Consider the following 11,410-nt stretch of genomic DNA (forward strand, 5'->3'; position numbering starts at 1 on the left):
CGCCAACAGAAGAAGTTAATGTTCTAAAGAGAAGTAGTTTACTTGGTTTAAATGGTTGCTCGAGAAATTCATCCTCTAATTTCCAAGTATCTGATAAACGGATGAAGCAACAGTTTAGGGGAAACCCCCAAAACAACCGTCTGGGCACCCCAGCAGCTCAAAGCTGGAGTCTGCAGGGAGGGCCACGCCCCTGGCGGCTGATCGGCTGATCAAGGTGGAGAGGCGTGGCTTTGGGAGGCCAGGGCGGGGCGAGCGCAGAGTGGGTGTGTCCGAGGCGGGGCGCGCAGGTCCCAGTAGGTGCGACTGTCCCGGGCCGTGGGCGCCCGGGCGCTGGTGGAGAGGTCAGGCTGGCGGGGCATCGGCCCGCGACAGCGGGTCATGGCGGCGGGCGGCCGGCTGGAGGACGTGAGTGAGGCGCCGAGCCCTGTCCCCGCCATTCGGCTTCCTGTGCTGGGCTCAGGGGGCGGAGACTGCGGGCTGGGAGCTACCCAGAGCCGCAGCGGCTCGACCAGCGGGGACGCAGGGTGCGGGGTGACGCGACGGGCGGGGACCGCGGACCCCGGGAGCGTCTTCCTGTGCGATCGGAGGGGCGCGGCAGGGTGGGCGCGCGGGACCCTTCACTCGGCGGCTCACGTGCAGTGCGCGTCTTTGGTTCCGGAAATGGGAGCTTCACGTGATGCGCGCTGGCCTGATCCGTCCTTCCTGGGAGAGACTGACAGGCGGGCTTGCTCGCCCGGGTGACCCGGCTTCCCTGGGCCCTCCTGCGGTGGCCGGAGAGCACCCGGGACCTGGAGTGACTCTGGTGCTGGGGCTAACCTCCAGCATCCCTCGGGCCGACCTGTAGCTCTCATCTCCCGGAAACGCAGATTGGAGCATAGCAGTTATCATGTGCTGTTTTGAATGTAAGGCATGGTAGGAACAGATGCTCGGCTGCTTAAAACAAAAAACAAAACAGAACAAAAGTACTCGGTTGCCCAGTTCACGGTGTAGCCAGTATAGAATAATACAGTTGCAAAAATCTTGAATTTGCAAACTTATTAAGACACTGATTAATTTGAAGTTGGGTGTGGGACGGCGGGGAAACACTTTTGGAGGAAACATGTATTTGTTTCCAGAACAAACTATTTTGTCCATTGGCATAATACAATTCCTGCTCTTGAGAAATGCAAGGCTGACATTATCTTAGCACACTGACCTGAGCTAATAACTAATAAAAACATTATCATGGTCTTAGAATAAAAGTACATCAAAATAATAATAATAATAATAATAATAATAATAATAAAAAAAGCAAGGTTCCAGAACTGTAAGAGCTTAGATTCTTGTGTGTTTGGGTCCTGCAGTCGTTTATTTATTTATTTTAGACTTGCTATGTAGCTCTTGGGTCCTGCAGTTATTTATTTATTTATTTATGCCTTGCTATGTAGCCGTAGTCGGTCTGGCCTCAAATTTGCCTAACTTCCCTGACTCAACCCATTTTAATGCTGGGATGATGGGAGTACCTTGCCAACTAGCTAGTTACATTTTCTTGATGAAATATGTTTCTAGCAGCAGGACTACTGTAGTTATTTTTCTTTTTTTTCTTTGTCATTTTATGTAGTTATTTTTTAAGTGAGAAAATGGGAAAGCAATTACTACTTGGAAACTTAAAGCTTAGGCCTTTCATAGAGGCCAGTCTTGTAGCTACTCTAACCTGACTAATTCTGGCACTACGGCCTGCCATATGGCCAGCTCTACCTCTCTGCTCAGCTCTGGTCCTGTTTACCCCCTTGTCTGCTGGCTGAATCCCTCACCTCTGATTTCTTCTCCCAGAATCTCCTTTTCTCTCCACTTCCTGCCTAGCTGTTGTCTCTCAGCTCTTACAGCCAATCAGATACAATTCTAGATCAGATGAGGAAGAACAAATATTTACAAATTAGAAACCCAGTAATGGGCGGTAGAAATGGCAAACCCAGGATATTCTGCCAGCATTTAGCTCTCTGCTGGTCCAGAATTAGCAATTGAAAACACAGAGACACACCTTCTCAGAATGTACCCCAACATGAATATGCTGCTGTTTCCTTACCTGCGATCTGCCTACAAACCATCTTTGTTGTATGACTACCCTCAGACCAAGAGAGGGAGAGGGAAAATATTTAAAGATATTCCCACATGGAATTTTGTTATTTTTCAGGCTCATACTAGGTAACTCAGGCTAGCCCCTGGCTTACAGTCATCCTTCTCCTGGAGTCTCCTACATGCTGGGATTATAAACAGCACATGCCATTATACCTGGGTCCCAGCGAGGCTTAATACGGCATAGACATTGGGTCCCCCAAAGGAAGCAGATACTGGGGGAAGAAAATGAAGAGACAGTATTGAGGTCAAAACAATAGCTGAATTCTTTGGTAGTAACTCTATCATAAGTTGTGGAAATGGGTTGGGCGAACGGGGTAGAGGGTTGGGTGAATATGGTAGAGTTCTTGCTTGCTTAGCATACACACAACCCTGAGCTCAGTCTTTAGCACCACATAAAACAGGCATGTAATCCCAGCACTGAGGAAGTAAGGGGAGGGAATCTTAAATTCAAGGTCACCCTTGGCCTTAGGGAGTTATAGACCAAAATAGAGGAAATGAAGGAATAATTTGGGGTCCTGGGGATGTAGTTCAGTGTTAGAGCATTGTGTAGCACTCATGAGGTCCCTAGGTTTGGGGTAGGGGAGACTTGTAAGAAGAAAGAAAAGTTGATTGATGAGTTGATTGAAAATGATTCAAGCAGTGGCGGCTCACTCTTTAATATCGGCACTCGGAAACCAGAGGCAAGTGGATCTCTGAGTTGGAGACTAGCCTGGTCTACATAGTGAGTTCCACAGTAGCCAGGGTGACATAGAGACACCTTGTCGTGGAAAACCAAAAAAAAAAAAAAAAGGAAGAAAGAAAGGAAGGAAGGAAGGAAGAAAGAGAGAGAAGGAAGGAAGGAAGGAAGGAAGAAAGAAAGAAGAAAGGAGGGAGGGAGGGAGGGAGGGAGGAAGGAAGGAAGGAAGGAAGGAAGGAAGGAAGGAAGGAAGGAAGGACAGACATAGAAATAGCAAAGAGAAAATGAAACTTTTAGAGCTGACCTAGCTGAACTTTGTAGAGCGGAAACTTGTCCCCTTACTAGTGGAGACGTGAGTAAAGGAGACGCCGGCGCTTCCCGTGGGAGGCGTTGTAGGCGGGGAGACAAGTAGGAGTGGCGTAGAGATGGAAGGGGTTTCCTGAGAGCTCTTCCAGGGCGCGGGCGAGCCTGGTGAAGCATTTGGGTTCTGTCCTGAGGGTAGTGGGGAAGTACTCACAGGTTTTGTGAGGGTTAACCCGAGGGGTACTGCAGACCTCTTGAGAGCACCGAGGAAGACTCCTCAGGTCAGGATACTGACAGGTTCTAGCAGAAGACCAAGAGAACGGGGAGAACCTAGGTTCAGACAGAGTAAGGGATGGTAGAAATCAGTGATCATGTAAGGATCAGGAGAGTAACGAGAGTTCATAGCGTCTGGTGTGTATCTCAGTGACAGAGCACTGCTCTAGGTTCAGCCCCCAGAGGCACAAAATAACCAATTGCTAGAATAAACAAACATCCAGCCCCTAGGAGAAGAAGGTGGGAAGATCTTGGGCTCAAGACTAGTCTGGGCCACATTTTGAGACTCTAGCTCCAAAAGCAGGGATGGGGCAGTTGATGGAGGTCAGACTTAGTGGCCTCCTTATTTAATTCCCGCCCTTGGGAGGCATAAAGGTGTGGGTCTGTGTGAGTTCAAAGCAAGTCTGCTCTTCCTAGTGAGTTCTAGACCAGCAGGGTTATCTCAAAAAAATTAATAATTATAATATAATAATGGCTCCAGCCAGGTGCCTCCTGAAAGCAGAGGCAGGCGGATCTCTGAGTACGAGGCCAACCTGGTCTACAGAGTGAGTTTCAGGACATCCAGGACCACACAGAAAAATATTGTCTCGAAAAACCAAAAAGTTTAAAAGAGAAGAAAATAATGGCACACATATTGATAGCTCAGTCAACCAAGTGCTGTACTAAGCAGGTTTTTTGTGTAGTAATTCATTTAATCTTCCTACCCAAGGTTGGGCACGGGTGTCCGATTTTTATTAGTGTCTTTTTTTCAGAGTAGGAGATTGAAGCTGGAGAGATTGCTTGTTGGTTTTGCAGGGGACTCAGGTTCAAGTCCCAGCACCCATGTCCCAGGCGTCACAGTTTTCTCTAGGGTTCTGCTGCCCTCTTCTGGCCTCATTGAGCACCTCCATGCATGGGGTAGATGTACAATACATACACATAAAATAAAAAATAAATCTTAAAGAGGAAACAGAAATAGAGAAGTGGAGTAACTTACCCACTGCCAGTAAGCAGTAGGACTTGACTTTTGTCTCTGTCTAACTTGGGCACTGCCATCCCAATGCCCACAGCTCCTACTACCTCTGGTCAGAATTGATCCCTCCTCCTGTTTCCTAGTTTCTTGTGATGAGAGTTTGGCGCTGCTAAGTGAGTTGTGCAAACCTGCAAAGATAGATGTGGACCATATAGAGATCATGCACCAGTCTCTGCTGAGTGAGTCCCTGTGACAGACAAGGAATTAGTGAATCTAATGTAGTCTACCAGGAAAGATGGATAAATGGGCCTTGGACAAAAGGGAGAAACAAAAAAATAGGGAAAGGCCATTATTGACTAAAATGAGAGGGAGGCGCACACAGTGCTATGGAAACAGAAGTGGTATGCTCTGGATCTCGGGTGTCCAGGAAGGTGCTCTGATGGCATTTACCCTGTCTGGGCAGAGAGTGCTCAAGGTGGAGGGTGTTGAGAACAGAAACAGTCAGAATTGTAAGCCGGCCTGGTGGCGATACTTGTTATCCCAGGACCCAGACGCAAAGGCAAGAGGCTCATTGAGGTTGAGTTGAAGTCAGCAATACCTCTCTAGAGAGATTCCCCCCTCAAAACACAAGCAGAATAACCAGAATTATACCATAGACTGTGGCAAACGAAGTGGGAACTTCCAAGCAGTCAAGTACAAAGGGCACAGTAGCAGCATTAGGTGCTTGCCACGGACTGGCCCCAGTTGGCCTCTCTCAATCCGTAGAAAATTAGGGTTTCAAACAGGTGAGCAAGGAGTTGGCACGGATGACAAAGAAATACAAACACAAGGGACTGTGGTATCTGGATGTAATTTTGTCAAAGTTAGCATCAGTTTTATACAATACAGAAAACAAATGATATCACAGCAGGCAAGGCACATTGATGTATCTGACCCAAAACAGGAATGCCTTCAAAGGGCTGGCAGGAACCAGGCAGTGTTTACAGTATAGATAAAACAGCCCTGCCTAGGGTCAGCTAAGGACAGGTAAGGATTTCACACCCTAGTCACAGTTGGTGCTACTCCTTTGAGGCTTGTGAAAGCTAGCACCAGGGGGTTCTGCTCTAGCAGACCTTCTCATGAATAGTGCAATACCACAACCCACCTGTTTCCTAGGCCTTGGTAAAGTATTGCATATGAGAGTAACTTGGCTGTTCTTTAAGTATCTGTAGGGAATCTCCATTTGTCAGAAGAATTAACCAACTTTCTTCTAATATGCAATGTAGTCTGCTATACCTGACTGTAATGAAGATTCTAAGTATACTTTGCTAAGCTTGCCCTGAGATTTCTAACTCTTATCCAGTAAAATACTGTAAGAAAGCATGCAAGACCCTCCACAATATCACAGGGGCAAATCTGGGGGTATTCTAGCCATGAGAATGCCAAGGTTCCAGGAGGCTGAGTTTCTGTGAAACTCTTTGCCTAGGGAATCCCTCCAGGCTTTCCAGGCCTGTCAAGCGAGTCACTACTGGAGTGGATGTAGCAGTTCCCCCTCTAATTTTATTTTTCAGCCGAAGTAATTCCTAAAATCAGAGCTTCAACAAATCTCTTTGGTCGAATAAGCTCATTTAACCTTTTCAAAGTTTGCATTCCTGAATTTTTAAACCAAGGATCATTTCCTAACTCTATAGGCAGCAAAACATAAGCAGGTCTCTTTAACAAAATCATAACAGCAGATTCCTTGTTTAAATTAGGATCTACACAATTAGTTAATCGACAAGAATTACAATGAATATGAAAAGATTTGCCAAGATTGGTGATCTTAACTCTATCAAAATTATCTAACAATATAGCATACGGGTAAGGAACACAAGGTTTTACAGCTATAGGGGAGTTGGCCTGAGCTTTGGGTTACTATATAAAAAAAAAATCAAATTAGCAGCAGCAAAGTCTAAACACCTCTGGTTGAAGAGCAGTGGCATTCTTGCTCGTCCTCTGTGCCAGTCCCTCCGCCTCACGAGTCAGCTTCTTTGATTGCTTTTAAGGCAGCACCAGGTCGGCTCTCGTTGCTGCAGTCTGTGGTGGAGATAGGGAGAGTTTCTTCATTTTGCTTGTAAGTGTCTGCTCTTCCCACTTCCTCCTTCTCTGTGCACCCGATACAGCTTCCACTCAGCAACTCACAGGTCAGCGTGTCACACGAATCACTCTGGCAGCTGGCATGCTCCTGCAGCATTCTTCAGGAAAAAGCACAAGCATGCCCTCTTCCCCATATTAAATACCTGATCAGGATCATGCCATGTGCCAATAAGTGGATCCTTCCATCTCCCCTAGGCATAAGTATATACTATAAGGCACTCACTCAGCAAGGAGCTTTATGGCATCAAAACTTCAGTGTCATAATAGGATGTTAAAACTTTACTTGGAGATGAAGAAAGATGATTTTACATTAATGTTTTCTTTGCCAAAATAAGCAGCTAATATTTGATTACCATTGATTATAATTGATAACAATTGATCACAGAAGTTTACTTTCTGTAAAGCCTTTTTGTTTCTTACCAGTGAATTTGCATCTCACTTGATAGCATAACAAAGGCTTAAGTCCTCCTATGGTGAGTTTAAGGTGAGGTCTTACCCAATTCACATCTCCTGGAAGCTTTCGAAAATAATTTTAAGTAAGCAAATCATCATTTCTTTCTTAAATTTTCTGTACCACAATTTTTCTAGGATAATTAAGACCCTAAATATTAAAAAGATATTGCCTCTGAATCTCTTTTATGGAGCAACAGCTACTCCCCAGAACTTTAAACTTCATTATGTGAAAGCAAAGATTTGAAGTAAATTTTTCTTTAGAGGCATTTGTTAATAAAATACTTTCCACTTAAGAAACAATATACACTGAAAGATTCAAACTCTTAGCTTCTTGTATTGAAGCAGAGACAATAAAAAATATTCTTATATAATATAAAGCTATATTAGCCATACCTAGAGGCAAAATTTTCCAGTAATCACCAGTTCACTAGAAACTTTGTTTTTTCCTTTGCTCCCTTTACAATTATCAGGATGCAAACGAAAAAAACAACCTTTCAAATCTATAATAATTCTATATGAAGTAGGCAAGCCTGCTTGTAATGCCTTTTAAGTTTTATAGCCTGATTGACTTTTTGTAAATCTTAAGTTTAAACTTTAAACTTTGTTATGAACAACACCTGGGTAGATCTGAAACAATGTCATTTAGCTAAAAAGAAATTCTCCTGAAGGCAGGGAGAGGCGAGATTTCAAGAACTTCCTTGGGCATGGTTTGCAAAACAAAAGAAATGCCACACAAGCTGGCTAAGGCTGCTCTGAGTTTTGCATTAACTCAAATGTAAATACTTTTTAATCTGAGCATATTGTCTGAGTCTTGGCCCTCTTGTAGTGAGGACAGATTTTAGACTTTTTAAGTTTTTTTTTTTTTTTTTTCAACATTAGAATATATCTACAACTTTGGAAAAGCAAAACCCAATTTTAAACAATTTATCATCTTTAAAAATCAATATTAGAAACATCACTATCATGTTACAAAGTTTGGCTGCCAATTCATGAATGCATGACAGTGTAAATTTTAATGTTTTATTAAAGAGACATTGTTTTGAATCTTATCTCTATAAGTTTACTTCTAAGATAAGAATTACATAAAATATTATCCCAATTTAGAAGTATCCTAAAGGCCTAGTTTTCTGGGCTGGTTTATGCCATGTGCTGTTTAAAATGACTCCAACCCTGAGTTACTAATTAAAAGCTAACTTTCTTGTTACCAATGTTACACCTTTTTAATCAAATCCAATAACTTATAAGCCAATACTCTATGACCAAGACATGCAGAGCATATTTATACCTTTAAGACCAGTCAAAAACCAAATGAAGCAGCTACACAAATCTTATAAATTTATACCAATCAAAGAATTTTACTTTTTATAGCTATAATTTCAAGATAAAAACACTTTGCCATTTGTTAAACCCAATAATCACAATTGTTGAGAATTTTCTAGGAAAAAACAACTATCAGCTTATTTGCCTTAGAACTGAGAAGTGTAGACTCTTTTACAGTTTTCCAGCAGGGTCTCTCCTGCTGTGCTTGATTCTTGGCTAAGGTGCAGGGCCACTCTCAGGCTCTGCTGTGCAAACTGAGACTAAATCAGCAGATAAAGTTTTAATCATTTTTTTCCCAACATGAAACATAGAACAGTCAGTCATTCAAACAACGAAACAAAGACAGACATGAATTGACATGTGGACATATTGGTACACCAAACACAGACAATACAGAGAAGGTAGAGAACTTGATGTAACCAAAACTAAGGATGTCTCCTATAGGGGTCAGGGAGGATTAACAGGACATCTCCCGATTTCTCTCTGTCCCTGAGAGAGCTCCAAAATCCATTTTCCTTTCCCCTTTCCCCTTTCCCCTTTTTCCCCTTTCCCCCTTTTCCCTTTTCCCTTTTCCCCTTTCCCCTTTCCCCTTTCCCCTTTCCCTTCCATTCCTGAAGCTTGTCAAACCAGGATTAAAACCCAAAAAGTTGGCTTTAGGTAGGGTCTGTCCTGCCTCTTATGTGTGCAGAGTTTTAACTTGTGTATTGTGGTAGGGATCAGAGCCAGGACCTCATGCACGTCCAGGAAGCTGTCTACCACCAGGCTGCACCCCAGCCCCTTTCGGGTTTTGGGCTTTGCCGTGTTGGGGGAGCAGACCCAGGGGTTACAGATGCTAGGGGAACATGCTGCTTCTAGGCTGTATCCCTGGCTTGCTTTGTTTCTTGGAGAAGGGTTGTGCTCAGTGTTCTGACCTGGCCTGGAAGGAGCTCTGTTGTCCATTCTTCAGCTCATGGATTACTCTGTCTGCGCCATAGAACTGGGATCACTGCTGTGTGCCGCAAACAAACTCAGAACTCCTACAGAGTTGCTTTGAAAGCTGCAGTGCGGTAGCTCATGCCTGGAGTCACAGCACTCAGAAGGCTAGGGCAAGGGACTGCCACACTTGAAGGCTAGACTGTGCTACATGGCATTTCTTCGACAGCCGTCACAGTAGAACATCTCAAACAACCCAAAATGTTCTCTCTTTCTTTTAAAGCTTTATTAGATGTGTTTTAGAGACATGATGCAGAAAGTCTTGACTGTAGCTTGCGTGCTTTTTCCTCACAGAGTTCCTTGGATATCCTACAAAGTATGGATGACGACCCGCTCCTGGATACCCAGCCTCTCCCACCCCACTCTCTCCAAGCTGAGTTTAGACCCAGATTCCATCCTCTCCCCACGGTCATCATAGCGAACCTTCTGTTGCTTATACATGTGAGTTCACTGCAGACCTTGTGTTCTTAAAAGCACACCAGCGTGGAGGTGAAGAGATGGCCCAGTCACAAGATGCTTGAGGACCTGGGTTCCACCTCCAACATCCAGGAGAAACCAGGGGATGGATGGGCTATGGGGAGGTGGAGCTAGGGGGATCCCTGGGACTCTCTGGGCAACCTCATATAGTAGGAGTGATCCCCATGTCCTACTGAGAGACCCCACCCCCAAAACAAAACAAGGTAGATGTCTCTAAGGAACAGCACCTGCATTGTCCTCTGTCCCAAGTACATACACGTAGGCACACATATACAATACATAGTTCTTCAGGTGGCATTGGGCTTTATCTATCAGGTTTTTAAAATGTATATATTTTTGTACACACTTTTGTGCTTATACTTCTATTTCAAAAAGTGTATTATAGAGATGTTCACACATGTGTAAGGACATTGTGAGTGGCAGTGTTGCTTGATGTACTAAGAGGCCACAAATTACCTGGAATCCTGAGGGCCACTGTCTCTGCTCCTGAATTACAGGCTACTTGGTCCATGAAGACTGCCTCCAAAGGTAGAAGGAGAGCATACACCCTGCTTATGTTGTTTGGCATCTACATTCATGCTGTAGAAACGTGCACACTCACAAGCACAGTAAATACATAAATAAAGCCAGGCACAGTGGTACAGGCCTTTAGTTCCAGCACTTGGAGGGCAGAGGCAGGCAGTCTCTGTGAGTTCAAGGCCAGCCTGAGCTATAAGTCAAGTTTAGGCCAGTTAAAGCTAGAAGTCAATTGGGCTGCAGAGTAGGACCTTAGCCTCTTGCCAAATTCATGCAGAGATTAGCATTTATACAGATCCATATTAATTTTAATTAATTAATTTCATTTAGCACTCTTCTTCCTTTTCTAAGGTCCCCATGCATCACACTCCACTAGAAGGTGGACTGTGCCCCACGAGGCTGGCTCCAGAGGACGAGTGTGGCTGGAGAGTACATTTCTAGCATGCTCTGGGTCTAGCTGACTTGTCTGCATGCAGCGTTTGAGAGCCGCTGCCCTGCAGCTCACCCCTTTTCTTTGTTACAGGCCCCCGCCCATCAGTAGAGGCTAGCTATGGGCCAGTGACTGATAATCCCTTCAAACACTTGGACATACACATGGAATGCTCTTTAACACCCTTTCTTAAGACAAGCTCTCACACAGTAGCCTTCCTTACCTTGAACTCATGATGCATACCAGGCTGGCCTAGAACTCAGAGATCTGTCTGTTTCTGCTTCCCACATGCTAGCTATTGAATTGTTTTTGAGGGATAAAATCCTTACAGGAAGATTGCTGAATCAAGATATTTCCAAATTAATTGAGTCAAGATATTTCCAAATCATTTCCTAAAAGTGATTCCCAGTCTGATTAGCAGTAAGTCTCATTCCCTGTGCCCTGGTAGCAATACATATAAGTCTGTTTCCCTGTGCCCTGGGAATAATATAATCAATCTCTTTAGATACTTGTTCTCCTAAAACTGAAGAGTAGACTGCCTTTCTGTCTTCCTGTCTTCTTTCCTTTCCTTTCCTTTCCTTTCCTTTCCTTTCCTTTCCTTTCCTTTCCTTTCCTTTCCTTTCCTTTCCTTTCCTTTCCTCCCTCCTTCCCTCCCTCCCTCTCTCTTCTCTTTCTCTCTTTTCTCTTCTCTCTCTTCTCTTTCTCTCTTCTCTCTCTTTTTTCTTTTTTCTTTTCTTTTCTTTCTTTCTTTCTTTCTTTCTTTCTTTCTTTCTTTCCTTCCTTCCTTCCTTCCTTCCTTCCTTCC

At 44.2% G+C, this 11,410-nt stretch overlaps 1 protein-coding gene across 2 annotated transcripts in view; it reads left to right on the forward strand.

Annotated features, from left to right (window-relative positions):
* The first annotated feature begins 256 nt into the window (after positions 1 to 256).
* Positions 257 to 11,410, forward strand: part of Tmem192 (transmembrane protein 192) — a 20,835-nt gene continuing 9,681 nt past the window's right edge. Inside the window, exons 1-2 of one of the 2 annotated variants that reach the window (XM_021219508.1) lie at positions 257 to 405; positions 9,477 to 9,623. In XM_021219508.1, coding sequence (XP_021075167.1) covers positions 379 to 405; positions 9,477 to 9,623 — 174 coding nt within the window. In that variant the 5' untranslated portion in view covers positions 257 to 378. Of the gene's footprint in view, positions 406 to 815; positions 903 to 9,476; positions 9,624 to 11,410 lie in introns of those variants that run through there. The other variant, XM_029532009.1, reaches the window with a different exon arrangement.

The sequence above is a fragment of the Mus pahari genome, chromosome 19 (assembly GCF_900095145.1).
Source record: "Mus pahari chromosome 19, PAHARI_EIJ_v1.1, whole genome shotgun sequence".
Classification (NCBI taxonomy): domain Eukaryota; kingdom Metazoa; phylum Chordata; class Mammalia; order Rodentia; family Muridae; genus Mus; species Mus pahari.